Source organism: Ostrea edulis, chromosome 2 (assembly GCF_947568905.1).
Source record: "Ostrea edulis chromosome 2, xbOstEdul1.1, whole genome shotgun sequence".
NCBI lineage: Eukaryota > Metazoa > Mollusca > Bivalvia > Ostreida > Ostreidae > Ostrea > Ostrea edulis.
The window spans coordinates 97,380,697-97,406,317 of NC_079165.1; the positions used below are offsets into that span (position 1 = coordinate 97,380,697).

A 25,621-nucleotide genomic window follows, 5' to 3' on the forward strand; every position below is an offset into this window, starting at 1 on the left:
ATAGTCGAACCAATAACGAAGCAGCATCTTTGGAAAGCACGAAAGAAAAATGAACACGTTGTTAAAAAAAAAAAAGGAAGAAAACTTTAATTTAATCTATAAAAACATAAAATGTATAAAAAGTATTATGCATCTCATCAAATCAATTTCATTATGCAGTTTTAGTGGTAAATAGAATATTGTTAATGTCATTGAATGAAAAGATGAAGATAATGAACAGTGATCAATCTCTTAACTCCTATAAGTAATACAAAATAGAGAGTTGGGCAACACGGACCCCTGGACACACCAGAGGTGGGATCATGTGCCTAAGAGGAGTAAGCACCCCCTGTCGAGCAGTCGCACCTGCCATGAGCCCATTATAATCTCAATGAAGTAAATGGAGTAATCTGCAGTATTTTAAAAAATGTATACTGTATAAGAACTGCAAGATGTAAGCTGTATACATACATTGGCCTACCATATTGAAAAATAAACTGCAAGTTTTTTGTTTTCGTTTTGGTTATACATGTAAGAGCTTTGCTTTGAAGATCATTATATATTATCTTCATAACTGCATATGATGGAATTCAATCAGGTCTATCAGAAAGAAGGGGGGGGGGGGGGTTAATGAATAACAGCCTGTGATCATTGTTAAAAAAATCTTACTTGTGCTGTGATTTACACATGTTAATTTAAGTTATTCAATGACAGTTTTAAACATATGCGTTAAATGATATATGTTCTGCAAGAATAAACTTAATTGAAAGTATAATACATTATTTCAGCAAATTGTTTGTACACATTTTTTTTCTTTACAAGAGATTACATAAATAGAAGTTTCTTTTTGAATGATGAAATTATAGAATATCTTTTATCAAATTATGATCTCCAAACTCCACAACTTATATCTATCACTACAATTACTCTGGTTAACATATTTTTAAATATTTGATTATGTGCAAGAAGTATCTGAATTATATTGGGAACTAATGGCATCATAAGATGATTAAATGCACAGTAAAGGGGACCGAGCTATTGTTCAAAGACCAAGGGTATGCATATTACTGAGATGATATACAATCGATACTGTATTACATATCTTAATTAATCCCCAGGTTGTTACAGTGCAAACTTCAAAGCCAAGGAATCTGTAGAAAACATATCAAAATATGCAATAATACACATTTGTCATATAACAAACATGTACAACTACAGTAGTAATAGTACTTGGATCATATACTTGTGTTCTTTCGATCCTTATGAAATAAAATTCCAGTATTCATTAAAAATCAATCAGCCCACAAGATTATCGAGTGATCATTTTTGCCCAAACAATATCTTTTGGAGTTTGTTCTTATAAAACCAATCTTTGTGAAAAGCCATGTTTTGATCCCTTCTGAGTTTTGAAAACTTAGTTAGGAAAATGACTTTGAAAATAAGTTATTAAACTATGCTAAAATGCAAAAATGACAATTACCATATTGGTTTGAATGTACATGTACATGGAAATAAAAGCACCTACATGATTTTTCAAAACAGTTGAAAAATCATTTTACTGATACACAAACTACTAAAATACAATAATAATACATTAAAGAAAAATATCAGAGAAATTGCATTCTGTGGCAAAAAAAGTGGTTATAAAAATATTTTTTCCTAACAATATAATATATAAAAACAAACATATAAAGTGAAGAATTCAAAGGATCATAGAATAAATATTGATATAATTTTCGGCAATTTTCTGAGAGCATATTTACCAATATTATGTAATGAGCAAATCTAGATTTAGTTTGCCTGTATGTTCATTTATGTGATTTACGTTGTCAGACAGAAATACTGGTTTCAAACAAAGGAAATACATGTATGTCAAATAGATACATGATATATATATTAAATGTGTATCATTCAAAAATCCCACACCTACATGTATTTGTGTATATTTGTAAAACTTCTAATGTAATATTCCTGTACATAGTCTGTCTTTATTATTTACAGTAAACCAACTTTTATATATGACTGTGCAGTGTAGTTTTGTTTGTAAAGCGCTGATTAATATTCTTAAGAAGTGATGCACGATCATGCTCATAAATCTTGGGATATCTCACTCACACAAATAAAAATTGGCTTATTATAAGTTAATACAAGGCACTCTCAGAAAACCTTAAAGTTAGTCATAAATATGTAAATATTACTCAAAAGAGGTCATATATAAAGAGGTCAAAAGAGTTCATATATCTAATGACTTTATAGACATTAATATATAAACATCAGTGTTTCCAAGAGTGCCATCAATATAATGAATATGTACATAGTGTTACAGGGGAGTTAACTCTCGCTAGTCAGCATGTAAAAAATAAACAACATGCATGTTCTATATGTTATTTAAATCCACTGAAACTCAGTTTCAAACAAATCTACATACTTTCAGTACAATAATTATTATATTATTTATCACAGTCACTTAATTTGTTAAAGTAAATTACGATAGGATGGAGTGCTAGTTTAAGCCTCTAAGGACTACAACTTCTGTGTGCGTAGTACTAGTATCTTTTCGGAGGTAGGGGGCCTATCTGATTCCTTCTGGATCCACCGTGGGACCCTGATCTGAAGTTCACAGCCTCAGGGGGAGCAGGGATGAACTTGGGAGGAATCTTTTTCTTCTTCTTGACCTGTCTTTTATCTTCATCAAATGTCAAGGTCCTGTCCTGTAAATTAATGACATTTTGTGAAGGCTGATAGTTCTTTGTTTATGTGAATTGATATCATCTTCAAATGTAAATTTTATGACTTGACTTAGATAACTTACAATTCTACACTTTGCAGACATCTCCATCCTCAGTTTTTTTGCTTTCTTTTTATCCTAAAATGAGACAACAAATTAATTGATTCATAACATTCACATTTACAATTCATCTCCAGGAGTGATAGGTACTATTTGTAACAATTTAAGTTTTAAAAAATGATGTTCAGGACCCTCTATATCTGATGTAATTGAAACAGAACACTTACTACAATTCTTTTGCAGGTTTGAAAACCTTTCAAAAGTTTGTATTTGTACTAAAATACCTGGGTACATTTTTTTTATAATCTTGTCCAGAATATCACTGTATATTCAAGTTTTGCAAATTTCAGAAAGTTTATCTATAAGAACTTTTCTTAATTTCTTTTCAATAAGATTCCAATTAGTGAAACTCATGTACCAGTTTGTTTTAAGATTCTAAATGGCAAAGAATAAGGCAAACAATTAAATTTCAACTCTACAAGATTTAAAAAAAAATGAGTGAAGTGCATGTCACACATATATGTTAATGAGTCTTAACATATTGCCAATACAAACCAAATAGTTTTAACCCGATAGGCTGGTTTCCTTGTTTCCAACTTTCTAGAGTATAAGAAATCTGAAGAAAACCAGTTTACAGTACCAAAAAGTGAGTGATGTTGAAGTCGCTTGTTGAATATGCAAGTGACTAATTCAAGCTTGGTGGGTTTTTGAATGAAAAACACAATATCCTTGCAACATGCAATCAACACTGAAAGACATTTAGCTATATCTTTGGCATACTGAATAAAATTTCATGTATGAGCAGATTTGAACTACTTACCCTGCACCAAACTATACATGAAAGTGGGATGAACAAAATAATGGAGAAGGCCTGGATGATGGCCACCATGTTGGTTTTGAAAGTCTCAGCTGCAATAAAAACATATGTATCATTATATTAATTGACTGGGAGCACAAATGAAATATTGTTTGATGACAGAAGTGTTCAGAATATTGCTACAGTTGTATTAACCTATAAAGTCAATGCTGATCTTGTCCAGGAGTTCAAAGAATCTCTCGGATAGTGAAGGCTCGGACTCCACGCAAACACCCTAAAATTGAGAATGGAAACATTTAGAAAAATAAATATAAATGGCATTTCAATAATTTATCTAAGCTATCAATTTTATTATACATTCAATTTTCAAAAACTATGCATACATGTTACAAGAATTTATGTTGAACATGTCAGCATAATAGTCCCTGCTAAAATCGATCCCTGATATCTTGATGTGAACAAATTTGAGTATGAAAGGTGAAAATAAGAAACAGTGATCAATCTCATAACTCCCTATAAGGAATACAAAATAAAGAGTTGGGCAAACACGGACCCCTAGACATACCAGAGATGGAATCAGGTGCCTAAGAGGAGTAAGCATCCCCTCTTGACCGGTCACATTCACTGTGAGCACTATGTCTTGATCAGGTATCAGTTTATCATTACATAAGGATACTTCAAATGGCATGTGTATCATTGTGGTTCTTGAGAGATATCCAAAGGGTTTTCATAATACAGGTACATGTATATATATTCCAAAATTCTAAATGTACCTTGTGGCCTCATACTGAATATTGATGTCATAATGTGAACAAAGTGGAATCTAAACTATGTACATGTATATTCATTTCTTTGTACTTCTATGGTTCTTAGGGAAGATTTTATCTAGAATTTAGCTATATATTCCTTTATAAAACTACAGATGCAAAGCTTTTAAACCCAACCCTCATATGGTCCCATCCCAGACTTGGGGTTATGGTGCAAATTAACTTGAACCTAAATTGCATGAGAATGCATGCATATCAATTTCACAAATACATTTGTACCCTTGTTGTTCATGAAAAAAGGATGTTGGTTAAAAGTCGTTGCTGGAGAATTTTCTTCAATATTCAGGTAAATTCTGAACTCCTGTTTTGTTCCATCTCTGAATCTAGATGTTAGTTTGTGAAAATTACATGAGGAATAATCAAAAATGAAGTACATGCATTTCGAGGATTTACATACACTGTATATACTCGCCTATAAGTCGATTTGCTTATAAGTCGGTTGTATAGTGTTTAGATTATTTTGGAGGGAATTGCCATTGACCCATTTATAAGTCAATCTAACTTTTTTCAAGAATGGTTGATGATTTCAAATCAATGCTGTAATGTTTTTACCTGTGTTTCAAATAATATTTTGAGAAATGTGCCGATATTTGATATTTTTTCACAACAAATCAATTTCATATCAATACTCTTATGTATTTATCTGTGTTCCAATAATATTTTGGGATATGACATCGATATTTCACTTTTTATTCTCAACGTTACTATTTTGTTTAATTCATCCATGTTTTGTTGTTTAAAAAATACTAGGCTATACATCACGCCGTCCAGGAAAATACTAATCTTCTTAGGACATTTCTATTAGTCAGACAGAGTTATGGACCAAAATCTAATCCAAAAAATCTGACTTATACATGTAGGCAAGTATATACGGTAACAAGTCTAACATGTGCAATATGTTTCAAGTGATGTCATTATTTTTCACAGTCAGTTTCTTGATTGAGAACATGCCTCCCAGTAGCATTCATTCTCAGTTGGTCCTGCAGTTTTCAATGTGGCTCTCAATTTACTGGATATTTTAACACATTTTTTGAAAAGCCATTTTGATTTCTGCTAATTGTGACAATTAAGAAAAGGGACTAACTCAAGTTTCCATGAAGGGTAAACACAGACCTGGCTTGGGGTTTCCGAAAAATCTCCAACTTAAGTCTGAGTTTTCCTTTAGAATTTGAGTAAAATCTCTGAGTTTCGAGAAATCCAGGCCAGAGCTCTCATAACCTACGCAAGATCACAAATCTCAAATGAGCCGAGTCAGAAGAGATAACAAAATGCAAGATTTAGAAGAAACTTACCCCTGAGCAATATCCTTTGGTACAGGGTGAGCCGTTGGGTAGGTACACAGTGTTATTGTAGGGTGTACATGTACCAGAGGAAGATTTGCAGCATCTTCTGCAGGAGTTGGCCTCTAGAAAAGTGAGAAAGAGACGGCCTGTGCATTCAACGCTACTATATCAATTGGTGTACAATGAAGAAGGACACTGGAACTAGTGGAATATCCCATGCCAAAGAGTGAAATGCAACTACCTATTTTCAACTGGTATTACTAACATTCCTTCAGTTCAAATATTTTATGTTAATTTTCATGGCATATAGACATTATACCAATGAATTCAAATTCTCTAAGTACAAAATAAACTGAGCTACAATGAAGACTGTGTTTACCTTTGACATACATGTATTTACAAATTGTAAAGATGGCCATTTCCTCATGAATGTGCTGCAGTTGTGAACAATAAACATATGGAACTTGATAAATATAGTATGTCTGTTTTAATGGCTGGGAATTTCAACAGAAAAGTAGAATGTAAATATAAAAATTTTCATGAAATAAATTCACTTAAGTAACAATTCTTCAACACAAAATACAATTCCCCTCAATAAAATTAACATGCCCCTTTTCCCTCAAACCATGAAAATTTGACCCACAAAAATAAACAATATAGCAGTAACCAGATTTAGAAACAAGCAACCCATGGGCCACATCGCTCACCTGAGACGGCCTCATTTCCATAGATTTTTCCTATATATTCCCATGTAATACTTTGATCCCTATTGTGGCCTCAACCTACTCCTGGAGGCCATGATGATTTTTACAATATTGAATCTGCACTATGTCAGGAAGCTTTCGTGCAAATGTAAACTTCTTTGGCCCAATGGTTCTTAAGGAGAACATTTTTAAAGATTTTTTTCTATTTATTAGCTATGTAAAACTTTGATCCCCTATTGTGGCCCCATCCAACCCCCGGGGGCCATGATTTGAACACCCTTGAATCTGCACTATGTCAAGAAGCTTTCAAGTAAATTTCAGCTCTTCTGGCCTAGTGGTTCTTGAGAAGAAGATTTTTAAATGACCCCACCCTATTTTTGCATTTTTGTGATTATCTCCCCTTTGAAAGGGGCATAGCCCTTCATTTGTACAAAATTGAAAGCCCTTTATCTATTAAGGATGCTTTTGGCCAAGTTTGGTTATAATTGGCCCAGGGTTCTGGAGAAGAAGTTGAAAATGTAAAAAGTTTACAGACAGATGGACAGACGACGGACAACAGGCAATCATAAAAGCTCACTTGAGCTAAAAATTGTTTTTAACAAAAAGCTCCATATGTGGAAGCTAGCAATATATTCTGGTATTATACCTTTCAGATTATTTCTTATTCAGACCTACCTCCTCCACAAATACAGGATGTCAAGCCAGCATATTCACAGAAAGGTTGACAATTTCCAGCATTGCAAAACCCACTGAAAAACAAAAACAAAACAACACACTATAGTTTAGATCATTAAAACAAGAGGCCCACAGGCCTTATCTATCACCTGAATACTAGTGAAAAAGTATCACTACTTCCATGGGCTATGAAATCTAGAAAAAAAATTCCTGTTCTTAATATCTAAATTAAATTCTAATGTTCAGCAACAGTATAAAACAAGATGTGTTCTTAAAACTTCACTGCCTTCAAAAGTGCATACACTGATGAAAGGCTTTAAATAATTGGTGTATTAACATTAAAACATCAAAAGATATGACTAATTTGGACTCATCCTTATGTCATAACCCTGGGTTTTGACTAAAATTCACCATTTTTTGTACATCCTTTTCTGCTATTCCTAAGTATGCATTTAGATTTTATACAGTATCAGCAAACTTACACATAAATACTATATACTAAGTCTGGCCCCACCCTGGGGTCAGAACACTTATTCGGGGAAAATCAAAATTACAATTTTGGTAAAAGACTACCTGCTCTATCCATTTAGTTTCAATTTAGTATCAATAGCACTAAAAAAAAGTTATTTGTTTTACACATAAACACTATATAACAAGTTTGGCCCCGCCCTGGGGTCAGAACCACTACCCCGGGGATCATGAAATTTACAATTTTGGTAGAGGCGTTCCTGCTCTACATCACTAGGCATTTAGTTTTTCTTACATGTGTGTGGTTCTTGATAAGAATATTTTTGAAAATTTGTCAATTTTGGGCAGTTTTTGTCCTGCCCCTAAGGCCCCAGGCGTGCAGGAATTCTGAAATTTACAATTTATGTTACCTTGTTCCAGATATGTTTCATACCAAATTTGAAAAGTCCATTGGAACGATAGTTATCAAGAAGAAATTAAAAATGTCTATTGTTCACACATTCAATAACTGACCATTTTGGTTCCACCCTGATACCGAAACCCCTACCCCTGGGATCATCAAATTTACAATTTTGGTATAGGACTACCTCTTTCTAAATATCTATTTACTTTCAATTCAGTATCAATAGCACTGAAGAAGATGTTATTTAAGTGTTTTACACATAAACATTATATACCAAGTTTGGTCCTGCCAAAAAATGTTCAATTGTTAATGCATGACGGACGACAACCAATTGCAATAGGTCACCCGAGTTTACTCAAGTGACCTAAAAATTACAATACATTTTGTAAAGTAATGGCTCTTCAGTTACACAGATTTGTAAATCATAATTTTGCTTACCCTGAACAAACAGTTCCAGTTGGTTTATTAGCCCCAGTGGGACAGGTTAAACTGCTACCAGTTCAAAGGTTAAGGATAATTCCCAGCATTATGCTCATACATGGAACTAATAAATGCATGTACACAACACACAAAAAATACAAAATACACAAGTCCAAATTTCAATATTGAAGCTGATTGACACATAAAGTAGTAAAATGCATAAAAAAAACTACTTGTAACTCTACATTAAAGCCTGATAAACTGACTTCAAAAGGATATTCACAAAAGGCATTTTGTTTGCACTGTTCAGCAGCATTGCAGAAAGCTCCAGAATTCTGTAGCTGACATTGGGTTGAGCAGCAGCCATAGTTAGCAGGACTGAAAAATGAGAAAATGAGATGTTTACTTATGCAGGTTGAAAAATTCAGAAACATATAAAAACAAAACTGTGAAAAGAGACATAATGTCTGCTGTGAAGCAAGAGAGTATAAATTGGGATGGGATAATTTAAAATTAAATGGTAAAATTTCATGTGTAATACACTGTAAATCACAATTAATTTATTTAAGTACATGCAACTGATGCAGCATTTACCTAATGACATAAACTTTGATCTCTTTAAGTACTTGACCACTCTGAAGTCACATCTACAAGGTTCTTAACCCCCCTCCTCCTCCCCTATTATACTATGGAAATTTACTCACGAAATCTCAAGTAAATTTTATTTCTTTTAAACAAATTCATTTATATTTCACTAATGATAACTTGAACTGTGATTTGTCTTTAATTGCACCAGTCAGGTCTTTTCTATTTCAAGAACCCATGGTCCTTTCCTGGGTTTAAATGGCTTGGGTAGTGAATATGAATTGGATATTTATGCAAATGACACTACACCCTGTCGTGTTGGTGTTAATGATAATTAATTTGTAATTAATGACTGAAATTTTTTTTTGAGGTTATTAATTAACATAGATGTAAAACTGAGAGTGCACAGTAACAACTTATTGTCACATTTAACAAGAGGTACTGTGAGCTATGCTCACTAAGAATACCCCCCACTTACCCCAATCTCTCAAAGGGTGTTGTTAATAGGTATAAATTACCTCTTTACTGAGTGTAAAAATATGGTATGCCTTTCTAGAAGAAAATGGAAAATATAGTTCGAACACAAATCTATGGCATAAACCTATAATTTTGACCTTGAGATCAAGGGTCAAGGTCATAGAGAGGTCATGAAGGAACTTGACACATTCTCTCATGGTGATCCACCTGTGTGCTAAATATGGTAAGTCAAAGAACAAAGAAGTTATTGCCTGGACACGAATCTGCACACACAGACAGACGGACAGACAGAGTGATTCCTTTTTACCCCCACCCCCCCAGAACTTCATTCGGGGGGTATAAATATACAACAAATATATTTCAATCAGGTGTGTAGATATCTAGTATAGTGATGGGAATATTGGCATGCTGATAAAATTACATTTCATTTACACTGTACAATATACATTGTTTTGATTGTTTTGTTTTACGTCCTGTCGAGAGTTTTTCACTCATATTGAGATGTCACCAGCTGTAGGTGAAGTGCCACAAATTTAGACAGTGAAGGTTCTTTATCATGTCAACGCCTGCTGTGACATTGAAACTTGGTTTTTAGATCTCATCTGAAAGCCCCATGGCTCTCATACCTAAATGCTGAACATTTTGACTACCTATTTTTACATCTAAGCAAACTTTTTAAACTACTGATCCACAGGGACAGGTCATTGTAATTCCTGAAGTGTGGTTGATTTGTTATAATTATGTGTAGAAGATATAAGGATGTGTTTTAATATTAACTGTATAGCACTGATTAGAATATAAAACTATCATTTCTGCATCAATTCAACTGTTAGAAGTTCAATGATTTTCAAAATCATCAAGTAACAGTATTTACTTTGTAAAGATTTATGGATGAATTTAAAACTGGGATAATATGTAGGGTAACTTAAAAAACACTCCTGATTTAAAAAGATTTGTAACCGGAAGGGAGAAAATGCAACTGGCTAGACCGGGATTCAAACCCAGGCCCGCTGAATCTCTAGTCAGGTGCTCTACCAACTGAGCTATCTGGCCAATGGCAATCAAACCCATTTGACATCTACACATATACCCTGGTCATGTGACCCCAAAAATAAGGCAGAAAATGCATCTCATTTTAAGAACACTCTGTCTACAAATTTTAGTGCTACTAAATAACAACGTTAGAGACATTATCCAAATCATTTGTTACCTTATGATGTCAGAAAAGACAGACCTCAATCATTTATTTCAAATTTTCATAGCTAAATGTGAAAGAGTATCTGATATATCTGTAATTTAAAAAAAAAAATTACATGACCCAGTGACCATGACTTTTATCAACACAAGATCTGGAGGGGTCACCCTAATAGGTCATGGAGATTTTTCATTGCTAAAGCAGAAATTGTATTTGAGATATTATCTAAGTAACAAGGAGTTATAGACAGAAGGAAAGATTCACATCAATTTTCTTCACTTTTACTCAAGTAGGGACCACAAAAAAAAAAAAACTATAAAAAAAAACCCACTACAATGATCTTCAATTATGTAATACAGTAAAACACAGTTACAGTGAACACGCTTATAATGAACTCATGCTTACAGCAAAGTAATCTTCATTCCCTGTAGTTTTAAAAAATATGATGAACTTATTGAATCTAATGAATTACTTTTATAATGACGTGTAGACAGCACTTTACTATAAGCAAGTTTTACTGTATTGTGTATAAGGGACGTACGTGCAGACAGCACTTTTAAAGGTGTTGAGTTGACAGTTCTGGAGACAACATTCATCTAGGCCAAACTTCCCTAAGTATCCTCCATCACACTGCTCCCCTGCATCAATCCTACCATTACCACACAAAGTCTCCGTCACAGACTCTGTAAATATAATCAAAAATAATTCTATTGGTATTAACACTTCAAAGCACATATCCACCTATGATAAAACAACTTTACTCTTACAGTATTTTTTATGTATAATACATGTACGGCATCCTCGGATCTTTGTAGTAGATTTATTTTCATTTTTTCAGTTAATGAATTAATAATAGAATAATTCATTGTCATTTCCCAAAAATGCTCACCACTGTACTTGAAAGTGAATAAACTTAATCAATTTGATTAAAAAAAGAGCCCCACAGGCCTTATTGGTCACCTGAGTATTAGTTAAAAGTATCACTTATAGCCCCAAGGGCTATGGAATCTATTATAATTTTCCTATTCTGTATAATATTCAGCAGCAATATAAAACAAAATATGATGCTCCTAAAAGTGCCCATACTGAAGAAAGACTTCACAATATACAATTAATATATGTTATCTTAACACTATATGGCTGTTGTTGGACCCGTCCTAGAGTCAGATCGAACCCTAGGGTTGTGAAATTCACAATTTTGGTACATCCCTTTCTACTTTTCCTAAATATACATTTAGTTTATATACAGTACAGTGCTCCCTCAATATATTGCCCCCCCCCCCCCCCATTATAATGCCACCCCGCTTATTGCCTAAGAATTCTAAAGAACAGATTTTTTCCCATGTTAACAACCCCGCATAATACCATATGCCACTGATTTTCACAAACAAATGGTCAAATGTTATGGGGTCTACCTTGATAATAATACCAATTACCTAACACGCATCCGTAATTATAATCACACCTGTACTTTGATAGAGGTGTGTTGAAGTGTGACAGTATGGACAAGGTATTCAGGTTAATTACTAACAGTTGCTGAATTGCTCGAAATAATCTAAATGTTTATCCAGAATGTAGTCTAAATAACTTTATGATATTAAATTTCTTTTGACTGCGCAGTGAATTGTCCGTAATGGTGAATTTGTTAGATTGCCACCCCTGCTTTATTGCCCAAATTCATCTAGATCAAAAGTTGGCAATATATCGATGGAGCACTGTAATTGCAAAATTAAAGAGGAAGTATTTCAAATGATAAAGACAACTTTAGCCCCACTCTGGATTGATAACCCCTACCCCCTGGGATTATGAAATTTACGATTTGGCAGAAAATGTTTACATGTTTTACACATAGATACTATATAAGTTTGGCCCCGCCCTGGAGTCAGAACCTCTATCCTGGGGATAATGAAATTTACAGTTTTGGTAGAGGTCTTCATGCTCTACTTGACAATGCATATTTTTTTTAAAGACATGTGGTTGTAGAAAGAAGATTTTAAAAAATATTTCAATATTGGACAGTTTTTGCCCTGTCCCTAGGGCCCAAGGAGTGCAGGAGTCCTGATATTTAAAATTTATGCCTTTCTTGTCCTATAGATGCTTCATACTAAATTTGAAAAAAATTGGAATGGTAGTTATCAAAAAGTTAAAAATGTTCAATTGTTAACTGACAATGCATGACAACGGAAACAGACCAATAACAGTAGGTCACCCAAGTTACTCAGGTGACCTAAATATTCAGTGAAATTAGTCAAAACTTACCAGTGAGGCAGCTCAGCTTAGCACTTATAACTCTACCAATATAATTTCTACTGCAGCTGGAGAATTGCTACAAATTAAGACACAATATTTCACAAATATCAAACTGTTTACTCATTTGATTTTAAACATGGTTTAAATGGATGACACTTACTTAGAGTAATCAGAGTGAACATATTATCATTAGTTTTTTTCTTTTACTAGCTACAAATCTGTAAACACTGTCTTTGTAAACATGCCAAATTACACACTGCTCTATAGAAATTGACAATAGACAGCAGACAAGAATTTTTAGGATGTGTACATTTGTCATGTGATAGCCACTATTAAAAATAACACCAAGTTTACCGACATCGATGTCTTTCTCTTTTTAGAGGACAGTGATAAAAACATTAATAGTATGTACTCTCTAAAGTAAAATGTGATTATTGTACATGTATTCTGTGTTCTATATCTTTGAAACCTGATCCTGAAAGATGGTTAGTTTTTGTTCTAAATTTGTTTATTAGATGATCATACTACAAACAGAAGAGAAATTGAGACATTCAACCAATATCAGGGTGGAAATTCTTGACCCCTTCCCTTTACCATTCCTAAATAAATCTTACATCATTATGATCATCATCCCCCGAGACAGAGTAGGGATACATCAGGTACTTCCCTCCAAATAACGAGAACGGAGCACAATCTCCAGACGTGGGGTCGTGTTCACTTCCCCAGTTGTGTCCTGTGCAATGAGAAGAAATTTAGAGAAATCAGTTCTGTTCCTTTATAGCACTATGTAATAGTATCATGCTGAAATCATAGCTAATGCCATGTGAAGCAGAACGGTTTACTCACCAAGTTCTGCTCCGTGTCCAATTCATTTCCATAATATGGGTGAAGATCATGAAATAGAAATTATGTATACATATTAAGATCTGGGTTTACCTCTTTATCATTAACATAAAGACAGCAAAAGCTTGTTTATTGGAACATTATCTTGTTTTATTTTCTTCTTTTCCCTCTCTTTTATAATATTGGTTCCATAACTACAAAAAAGAGTTAAGATCTGCATCCCATAGTACACTCTTTCAGTATGGATTCAAAACTACAGGGCTAGTATCATACAATGTGTATAACACTCCAAATATATACATATAGAGAAAACAGAAACAATGTTAGTTCAAATTCCAATAAGGTCAGTCTGATGAAAACTCTGTATTTCAAGAAAACACCTTGCAGCCAATGCAAAACCGATTAAAATCAATGTTTAATAATCATTCTTAAATTATTGATAGATTGTATTTTGCTTAACGTCTCGCCAAGAATTTTTCACTCATATGGAGACGTCACCAAGACCGGTAAAGGGCTTCAAATTTAGGCCTATATGCTCGGCACTTATGGCCATTGAGCAGTGAGGGTTCTTTAGCGTGCCACACCTACTGTGACACAGGTCATCCGTTTTTAAGGTCATCTCCGAGGACCCGTGACATTCACACCTGATGCCGAGCATTTGGCGATGGAACTGTCACACTCACTTATGAACAATAAATAAAAAAACATCAGTTTTGTTGACATTTTTTCCCTGGCCTAGACATGATGGAAATTTCACATTTAAACAATCATTTTCACACATTTTGTCTTATTTAATGAATTTATAACAGAGTATATTCCACTGATGAACTAAATTTTGCTTCCTGGGCAAAATATAAAAGAGCTAATTTGCATATTCTGTGACCTCATTCAGACAGTGCACTGTGCATAATGTTGCATCATTTTGGCTGATGATGTTGGATGCAACAAAAGCATGCACGGGAATAAACTCCATGATATTATAGATTAGACAATGTATCTTGTATTCTCACATCTTAAACAATTAAATTATCAACTGAAAAAAGACTTGTACATAAATCAACTTTACTGTAGTTCATCCCTTAGCAATTAATCTTGGAAGCAATCTGGAATCAATGGCGAAAAAATAATAATAATTAACCCAGCAAAAGTTTTGAGGATCCATTTCCAATTACATTTTTAAAAAGCATTCAAACAGTATATATCACAGAGTTTGTGCTTGGACATGCATTACACACTTACTTTAAAGTTTGGGAGACAAAATGATTTGATTTTGGCAGACTCAAAGTATGTTGATATGACCTATATTATTGCTTTCATATGAAGTCTTGTTTTATAAATTCAATTTCATGCTGTGTAGTTTAAATCATCCACCAAAACATGGCAAAATTTGCACAATCCAATTTTGAAGGCTTTTCCTACCATGATAAACATAAACTGTAGATGTGGTATTTACATAAAAGTATTTACTCCTTAATTAAAAAATTAATTGGAAACATATTTCATACACACCAAGACTCTAGCCGAGAATAGATGACATTTTTGAAATATGTTTTTATAATTTTGTAAATTGGGAGTGTATGATCTGATGACAGCAAAGACTGAGTTTTTGGTTGTTTTTTTTATTTATTGTGTGAATTTTGCAGTGTTTTGAATTGGTGGATGACTTACCCTAGCTATATCAACTCACATGACATGAAATCAAGATTATGAAACAAGACTAAAACACTTCATATTAAGTGTCAGTGTGGTTTTATTTCAATTATAAAATGATTATCATCTAGAATGATCTTAGTCATTTTTGAAATGGCTGCAAAGTGTTTTCTTGAAAATACAGAGTATTTATCAGACTGCCACTGTGCAAATTTGGGCCAACATTATTTCCCTTTTCTATCTAAGTATTCATTGAGGTCATGTTGAGTCAAACATTGTACACATGTGAGTGAGTCTAATTAATATAACTTTGCTACACTGACCATGAGCGGTGACCAGTTCCGCTTGCCTGGACAGGACAGTCGAACCAGTGGAGTACATTGTGCTCGTGAAACCTGTGTTCAGTGACACCTGTACTCCATTCATGAAAGTCACTGGAAAAGAAAAGAAAAACATTAAGTTGTTACATTTTACATTGCTAAACAAGCAATAGAGTGGGTAACAGGTAAACAAGTTGAACAAAACATGTTGAGAATAAACAAATTGAAAGATGTTATGAATATAACAGTGTCATTTTAGCACTGTATTTTTCAAAATACATGTATAATCACATTTTAACTCTTATACATGTATTTAAATCATTTCCATTAAACATAACATTCCTTTTAGAATGTAACATTCTAACACTTATTGCCAAGCCCCATACCCAATTTTAAGGCTTAATTGATAGAACAGCCAGTCAACTGTTCAATACTAGTGTCACAGGATGAAATAATTCATATTTAACATACTAATATAATTTCATTATGTTACTGATTTCATCGTAAGTCGTTTCATTTCATTCATATTCATGGGGATGAACGCTGATTGGTAGAGAGAAAAGTGTGAAAGGTCAGTATGGTTTGTGTGTAGTTGTGAGTATCTTGTGAGTTGTTTTACTGGTTTGGTGCTATATAAGCAAGATTCGTGCCAATTCCAGAAACTAACCCAGCAACACTCCAGACCCGGACTGAGTGACTTATTATTCACATATTGTCATATCAAAGAAACTAAGTTTTACTACAGTTTCTGTTCTTCCGAGTTTACGGTAAGAGTTTGAATTTACTCTATTGGTAAATATTTATCTATTACATTAATTTATAAATATTTTGTAATCATTATTTTAATATAACTAAAAGTGTGAATGATAGAGAGAGAGAACTTAATTACATGTATTTTTAGATCCTCCAGTGTGTTTTGATTCAAGTTAAATAGTGCAAAATATGTAAAATACATGTAAGTGTGTTTTGATTTAAATACATGACGGTCCCAACGTGGGCGCCATTGTAACCGTCATGTATTTAAATCAAAACACACTGGTGGTTCGGGTTCTAAAGTTCTTTATTGTGAAATCCTAATTCTGGAGGATGATCTAAAAATATGTAAAATACATGTAATTAAGTTCTCTCTCTCTATCATTCACACTTTTAGTTATATTAAAATAATGATTACAAAATATTTATAAATTAATGTAATAGATAAATATTTACCAATAGAGTAAATTCAAACTCTTACCGTAAACTCGGAAGAACAGAAACTGTAGTAAAACTTAGTTTCTTTGATATGACAATATGTGAATAATAAGTCACTCAGTCCGGGTCTGGAGTGTTGCTGGCATAGTTTCTGGAATTGGCGCGAATCTTGCTTATATAGCACCAAACCAGTAAAACAACTCACAAGATACTCACAACTACACACAAACCATACTGACCTTTCACACTTTTCTCTCTACCAATCAGCGTTCATCCCCATGAATATGAATGAAATGAAACGACTTACGATGAAATCAGTAACGTAATGAAATTATATTAGTATGTTAAATATGAATTATTTCATCCTGTGACATTAGTTTTGACCAGTTCTCTACAAAGGAGATCTGCTGACATTGTCGTGTGAGAAACTGAGTCAATAAGTCACCTACATTCTAACATTAAATGATTAATTAACAGATGGCATGCAGTTTCTATTTGAAACACCTTCCAATTTTATTTTTTGTTTTATTGATCTTAACATGTAAAATCTAAGGTGAATTTAACATGTCAGATTGCATAAATAGTTCCTATACGTAAACTTAATTAATTATTAGAGGTAATTAGGTCACTTGATGTCAATGGTATAAATATATATAGATAAACAAAGTCAAAATTCTACCAAAAAGATAACAAAGTAAAAAACAGCTTTTGGATATAAATACATATTTACTCATATACTTAAAACCTTATTATGTTTTATGCATACATGTATATATAATATTTACATTTTCCTCAATTCTTTCAATCTTCAAACAACATTTGTATGGGTAAACATTAAATTCTTTATAAATTTAGAGACAATCCTAAACAAAGATTGAAGGTTCTGACATGGCATGAAATTTTTGAAACGAGTACACTTAAATGACCTCATCAATATCACAATATTTACACTACTACAAGGGCACTTGCAACAGCTAGATTGTAAAATATTTAACTCACAAGGTGAGCAGAGTCCACCAACATCTGTGGATCTAGAGCCAGCAATGTAGGCCAGTCCTAACACATTGTTGTCAAATGGTTGGTGAGTGAAGAGGTGGGCCAGACAGTAATCACTCCATCTGTTAGCCTCACTGCTGAAGCTCTGGCAAAAGGGAAGTAATTCTTTCTTATATCAAACTGCATGAAATTCCAGGATTACTATATGCATGTTTCATTCCAAAACTATCTAGTTAATCATTCATTACACGAAATGAGTAATTATATATAGTGTTGATATGTATTTAAACTAGAAAACCAACATGCAAAAAATCATCTTGATATCAATATTAAAAAAATTCTAAGTCTCATACCTTAGCCATAATAACATAGTTCATAAATCTAGTTAAAAATCAATTTATCATTAGTGGAATTTATATCAATTATAAATGGTTGCTACAGGTCCTCTTCTCACCATTCCAAGAATTTTATATAAAATTTATTTTAAAAAATCTGTAGGAAACTCATTTAAGTTATCATGAGTGATTACTGAAAGGTATTTGCCATATGGCCCCTAAAAATCTATACATAAAATAGATCTATAAAACAATTCTGACAATTTAGCCACTTTCACCGATATATGATGCATACAATGTAAATTATACAACAAAAATTGAACTCACATCCAGCAGGCCTTTTGTGTTGCTTCTCCATGGGCCATTCTCCATGTTGTAGTGAATTATTCCTCCACTGACCACAGTGGGTGAAGTTAAGATAACCATCTGAAATATCAGGGGAGAAAACTCTTCAAAAAATTCAAAACAGCAGATATGCCATCAAATCCATTCCCCAAAGAATAAATTTTTATATACATGTTAACAAGTTCATAAAATATCAGTACCTGTATTATGGATTGTATATTCCAGACTAAATGTATAACTTTATGCTTTCAGACAAAGAAATGCTTGAATATTGAGTTCATGTACTCACTTCAGCAATAACAAAACCTAGTCCAGAATGCCCAGCAAAATTTGTTCCTCTGTAAATCAGATTGGCTTTGTCAATAACACTAGCCTGTCAACAAAAAGAGGAAAGTTATTATGCTATAAAAGAAGAAAGTGATTAATAATGAAACTTAGCAGAATTCAGGCCAGCTTCAACACAACACAGGGCTGCGTATACAGAATATAGGCCTGCTATATAAAATACAGGCCTGCTTATACAAAATACATACTTGCTTATACAGAATATAGACTAGCTTCTACAGAATATAGGCCTGCTCGTACAAAATACAGGTCTGCTTATACAAAATACAGGCCAGCTTATACAAAATACAGGCCTGCTTATACAAAATACATACCTGCTTATACAGAATATAGACTAGCTTATACAGAATATAGGCCTGCTTGTACAAAATACAGGCCTGCATGCTTACACAAAATACAGGCCAGCTTATACAAAATACAGGCCAGCTTATACAAAATACAGACCAGGGCCTGCTTATACAAAATACATACCTGCTTATACAGAATATAGACTAGCTTATACAGAATATAGGCCTGCTTGTACAAAATACAGGCCTGCATGATTATACAAAATACAGGCCAGCTTATACAAAATACAGGCCTGCTTATACAAAATACAGGCCAGTTTACACAGAATATAGACTAGCACTTCTTTCACAACATGACAATGTTCATTTTGCATGATTTTTACTTACAAAGTTAGGTATATTCACATGCAGTGTAAGATATATTGGGTGACTGCTCCCCCCTTCCCTTTTAATTGTAGTAGTATTGAATGGTAAGAATGTCCCGGTATGATGAAATGAACCCATGTAGTGAACCTCCCTCCCCAGAAGTTTACTTCTTCTTAAGCTTCTTGCCCTAATGGTAGCACGGTCTACATTTCACTGTCGCAGACGATAAGACATTAAAGCTCCTAACTACAAATATACATACCTGCTTTAATAGAGAGTTCTAAGATTCCAACTTAAAAATGCTTTAAAAGTTTATGATGTAAACTTTAAAAACATATTAGTAAAACAGAAGCGTCATATCTTTAAGTTGATCAAAACTTACAAAATTCTTAAAAAACATATTAGTAAAACAGAAGCGTCATATCTTTAAGTTGATTAAAACTTACGAAATTATTAAGTCAGAAATCTTTGTGTATGATAAGAAGTTTTAAATTAGTAATTATATATAAAACTCAAGCCAGGAGCAGAAGTTGCATGAACATGATTTTTCACAGACAATAAAGAAACTGTGATCAGAATGTCTTCCATTAAGCCATTATGTAAATCATTTACCATATAGTTAGCAGTGGTGTACTTGTTGCTGTTTCCCATACTCTGGTAGAACTTGTAGTCTGCTACTGTGATCAGATGACAGTTAACATTGGATGCACGCTTACTTCTGTGGTGTTTGTTATCTATGGTATCAGAAAAAGGAATCAAACATTTCACATCTGAATTATTTTCTAAACTAGTAAATTCGGTTAATTTATGTCCTTTACTTTTTAAAAATGTATATTTGATATGTGCTTTTGAAAATGGACTTGTCATCATTCAGACATATCAGATATAATGTGCCACATGTGGAGTTATTTTCTTAAATCATGAAACATGTGGGTCATGAAGTCACATTACTCTTTCTTACTTATACTGTTGATTCACTGATGTTGATGAGTGAATTTAGAGTGCAGACTGCCCTGGTATGGGCCCTGCTACAGTAAGTACAATGCCACATATTATGATATGCCATTATGGAAATAACTAACCTTCCATGTGTTTAGAAAACATCACTTCCTGGTGATTGTGCAGTTCTTTTTCATGCACAGCTCCACAGTAGTTAAACCTGTCAAATTAACATATCACAGTAGATAAACTGTCAAATTAACATATCACAGTAGTTAAACCTGTCAAATTAACATATCACAGTAGATAAACTGTCAAATTAACATATCACAGTAGATAAACTATCAAATTAACATATCACAGTAGTTAAACCTGTCAAATTAACATATCACAGTAGATAAACTGTCAAATTAACATATCACAGACGTTAAACCTGTCAAATTAACATATCACAGTAGATAAACTGTCAAATTAACATATCACAGATGTTAAACCTGTCAAATTAACATATCACAGTTGATGACTGAGTAGCTGAAGATTCACATTAATAGTCAGTAAAAAGCTCTGCAGAGCTTGTGTTCATTTGTTGAAGGTATTATAGTACCAACTTTAAATAAAATTTACTTACTTACTGTCAATGACTAAGCCATTTATGCAAGTAATTACAATATTTTAGGTATCTCTGTTACTTCAGACTACATTTTGAGCAATGCTTTTTTTTTCAATCACAGTATATACATATATATATGTGTGTGTGTGTGTGTGTGTGTGTGTGATACAGCATATTGTCCATGCCTGTACTGACCCACTAGAATTTGTTCCGGTGTTCGGCCATTTCATATCTTTGACAGCATACAGGATCATGTTGGATCCTTTCTTTCTTGTCCTTTCATGTCTCCACTCAGGCTGTTGTAAGATGTTATTATAAAGAGTTTTAAACATATAAAATACTCTGTCATGGAAAAGTAATCTTATTTGCCATAAAGTCTATTGTACATACAGTCTGCTTTTTTATATCAAGATGAAATCAAATATAAAGTCACTTACATGTCAAATTTGCCTACATATTGATCTATCTCATTGTCTATTGCTGTGTTTTTATCAAGAATTGAATACAGTATGAATCGACAAAGTTACGGTTTATCAAAAAATAGTTGGTAAATATTAGATATCGATGACTAAAAAATATACATGTTCGAGCAATGCAAACGAAATTCAAGTTACTCAGTACTCTTCTTTTTCTTTTCTTTTTTTTAAATTTAACACTTTTACTTGTGAACAAAGCAGTTATATGTTTTAATCTTTTCTGTTAAAATCAAAATGTTTCCTCACAACAATGTGATAAGAAGCTGGAACTATTTTTCATGGTTTTACTAATCAAAGTAATATTTAATGAACAAATCCAAAATTGGAAAAAAAAATTATAATAAAGTATCAAATTTTAAAAAATCAAACAAATCCAAAAATGTAGTACATTGTTTCAGTCATACAGTATACAACTGAAAAATTGTCAGGATAACCAGATCCGAATCAGGATTTGATTCCTAAAGTTTTAAACTCTAGATTTATACTGGTCTTAATCATTCCCCTGAGATCTTACATGAAGAAGAATGGTTCTACATATGTACTACAAAAACAAACAAGAGTACTGAAAACGGTACACAAGACGTCCGTCACAAGCTTATATAGGGTGATCACCTGTTTTAACCAAAATTATTTGATTAATTTAAATCGATGTTTACAAATAACCGTGTCACTCTGCCATTTCAAGTGACAGTCACGTGACCAGTTCAAAATTTCAGATCATCGGTGGTCTTATCTGTGTAAAGCTGTGTATTTTGTTACAACAGTACCGTGCCATAAGTTTAATAGAAATAAAAATATCAAATACCTCTTAGTAATTCGTTGTTTTAGGCTCTTTCAGCCTTAAAACTAGACAGTTGCGTATGAGGTAATACATCATGTTGGGATTCCCCTGAAGCGCGTGGGTCTATTTATAGACGTCTAACACTGTATAATCTATGGGATGATTTATATATGTACCACACTATATTTTACTTTTTAAATAATATTCTCACTGTTTTCTTTTACATACAGATGTTTTCAAGCATGTAATTAAGGGAAAGTTAAAATAACTTTATAAAATAATTAATCTGCTTTAAAATAATTATGTACAAAAATAATACATGAAAATCAGGTCATACAGCTTTAACAGCCTGCACATATTTTAAAATTCAAAGAAAATTACAAATTGTTCAGAATCAAAATCCTTGCACTATGCACACCTTCAAGTTATTTACAAATGCCCTAGCTTTAGAACTGTGAAGAGTTAAAAGGACGAACCATGTCCTTTAATTATTTAATATATTTCCTCAAAATGGACCAAGTTCTACAACCTATAACTTTCTCAAAAGTTAGAGAAAATCAAAATCCTTGCTACATGCACATCTTCCATAACCATACAAATACTCTGTAAAACAAGAAGGTCCTCACTTGAAAATTGTGGGAGGAGTTCGCTGGACAAATTATGTACCCTCCATATAACATTAATTTTCAAACAAAGTGGCAAAACTCCTACAAGAGAAGTTGAAATGGATCAAAATTGCAACATGAACTCAAGTGGCCCACAAAAGAGCTACATAGCAAGTTTCGGCTTGATATGTGACAGAGAAATGAAAATAGAAACAGAAAACTCCAAACAGACAGATGGATGTATGCAGACATCGCTACATGTATATCATAATATGTCCCATCTAAAGACGGGTGTATGAAATAAGGTTGTAATGAACCAGCCAGTCAAAATTGAACTAGTAGGAACAGTGCTCTAAAATAAGTTCTCTGACTCCTTGTATTCAGTGATACATGACCATCACACACCTCTACAACAATGTCCTCCCCATCTGACGAAATGGTGGCTGTCATTGTATTGTCATCTTCATCAAAATAAGCATGAACGTTACTTTTCTTGTTTTCTGAAATTGCAAATAATATTCAAAACTTCAATGTACATTCTTCAATTCAAAGTGATAAATATTTTAAAACACTTAAGGTAAATAAAAATAAACTCTTACTACTAGCTAGTAAGTATGCTCTCACACTATAAAATACCTTCTAGTATGCCTTCAAAAAAGTTATTTTTGTTGAACATAAAAGGTGTTCTTTTTCCACTTCCATCATCAATTACTGCCTTAAAATCACTGGTAAATAATCCTGTCACTGGACTTAAACTGATTGAGAAATTCCTGTATTTAAAAGAAAAGTCTTCAGACAATGAATATACAATGCATTTATATATATATAATATATATACAATTGTATATATGTATGTATGTATGTATATATATGTATATATATATATATATATAAACTATTTAAGGAAATACAATGGAGAATACTAAACTCTGAAACATGGAAAATTGACCTATTTGGTCACCATCGTCTTAGTTTGTGTATACTGATGTATAAGTATGTCTAAAAGACTTGAAAAAATAAAATCTAACATATGTAATGCAGCAATTTATCTAATATAATTATAAAATTGTGCTGTTATTTGTGGGTTCTGCTAGAAAAGTATGAGTCCTGCAATACTTTTCTCCTTGCAGAACCTATTGTCCTGCTTGTTGGTAAAAATTTTCAATCTGGACTGGAATTCGAACCTGGGCCCAATGAATTCTAGTCCTGGTGATCAAACCTGTCTGACTGCCACATTCCTTAAATGTTTTCACACATTGTTCTAAAGACATGATCCAAGATCTTTATTCCCTGACAAACATACATTTAAATTTTCACCTAGCAGTTCCAAGGGGTGATCTATGGCAACAAATGTAACAAGATGGGAGAAAATGCAATAGACCAAACTTCTGATCAGAATTCAAACCAGTGGGTCCCCTGAATCTATAGTCAGGTGCTCTATACCACATTTGGCTACCAGTGATTTATTCTCTTTAGAGAAGTCGAGAGGCATAGCCTACATCGACTTCTCTTCGCAAGCATTCATGTTTTGATTCTGGAAAACGTGTAAATGCCGGAGTCGGTGACGGTTTATGCTTCAACCGACGTTTCAACTCAGATGTGCCTGGATTTACGCAACAGACAATTTGTTTTCAAACATTTAATAGCAATGCTCAAAACTGCCATAAAGAAATCAACACTTACTTGCTTTTAATCCATTTTCAATATGTCCCCTGTCCCGGGTTTACGTTAACTGGTCTTGGGAGCTGTCAAAATAGGGGACCAGTTAAGAGAAAAGCAAGCTGACATAATCAGAGTTATGATTTAAACCCGGGACTGGGGCATATTGAAAATGGATTAAAAGCAAGTAAGTGTTGATTTCCTTGTGACGGTTTTGTGCATTGCTGTTAAATGTTTGAAAACAAATTGTCTATTGCGTAAATCCAGGCACATCTGAGTCGAAACGTCGGTTGAAGCATAAACCGTCACCGACTCCGGCATTTACACGTTTTCCAGAATCAAAACATGAATGCTTGCGAAGAGAAGTCGATGTAGGCTATGCCTCTCGACTTCTCTAAAGAGAATACCAGTGATTGAACCTAGCTATAGCTGTTTGACTGCCACACATGTAAATGTTGTAGTTTATGAAGACTTCAGAGAAACATTCTGAAATATCAACAACAACAAAATTAATCATGAAGTACTCAATTTTAAGCTGTCCACGTATGAATTAGTTGATCACAAACCTGCCAAGTCCTGAAAACTTCACCATTTTTCTTGATAAAGACTTCCCACCGACATCTCTTTCAGAGATACTGTGTATTTGAAAATCGCTAACAAAGTCATACCGATCCACTATTTCACCCAAGTTTCCTGAAATATACAAAACAGCATAATCTAAAATCATCTGCAAAATCAACATACGTGTACCATGCACGCAAACTGTAAAACTTGACGATGCCGGGATCCCGACAATGCCATCCGTAAAGCATCTTTCTGCTGAATTTAAAGTACTATAACATACCCGCCGCTTTATGTCCAAACAACAAAAACAAACACAGTGCTCCAAAAAAGGATGCTAAAGACATGTTGAATAAATATTAGTGTGCAAAATCATGAAAATAGTTTGTATTGGATACGCCATCAAGATCTAAAATATCCTTTAACTTTCACGCTCAACAA

General features: G+C 33.3%; 1 protein-coding gene across 1 annotated transcript; it reads right to left on the reverse strand.

Annotated features, from left to right (window-relative positions):
* Positions 1-64: 64 nt before the first annotated feature.
* On the reverse strand, positions 65-25,594 carry LOC125680934 (ADAM 17-like protease). The gene is made up of 23 exons (XM_048920761.2): positions 25,464-25,594; positions 25,186-25,312; positions 23,597-23,730; positions 23,366-23,460; positions 21,294-21,394; positions 20,632-20,708; positions 20,162-20,283; positions 18,841-18,924; positions 18,534-18,632; positions 17,875-18,016; positions 15,688-15,798; positions 13,718-13,723; positions 13,486-13,604; positions 12,881-12,947; positions 11,163-11,304; positions 8,644-8,742; positions 8,383-8,442; positions 7,074-7,147; positions 5,704-5,816; positions 3,780-3,858; positions 3,588-3,676; positions 2,792-2,845; positions 65-2,690 (listed from the first exon to the last, which is right to left on the reverse strand). Exons 1-23 carry the CDS (start codon positions 25,525-25,527, stop codon positions 2,526-2,528), a joined length of 2,223 nt encoding a protein of 740 aa, XP_048776718.2. The 5' UTR covers positions 25,528-25,594; the 3' UTR covers positions 65-2,525.
* Between the last annotated feature and the right edge of the window lie 27 nt (positions 25,595-25,621).

Bases quoted from the DNA above. Each gene is read 5' to 3' on its own strand.
- LOC125680934 (XM_048920761.2), bottom strand. From the start codon at position 25,527: ATGTCTTTAGCATCCTTTTTTGGAGCACTGTGTTTGTTTTTGTTGTTT. The intron at 12,948-13,485 runs GTAAGATTTATT...CTTAATTTGTAG, and splicing joins GGGATGATGATCATAATGAT to CAATTCTCCAGCTGCAGTAG. The intron at 5,817-7,073 runs GTAGGTCTGAAT...TCACTTTTCTAG, and splicing joins ATCCTGTATTTGTGGAGGAG to AGGCCAACTCCTGCAGAAGA.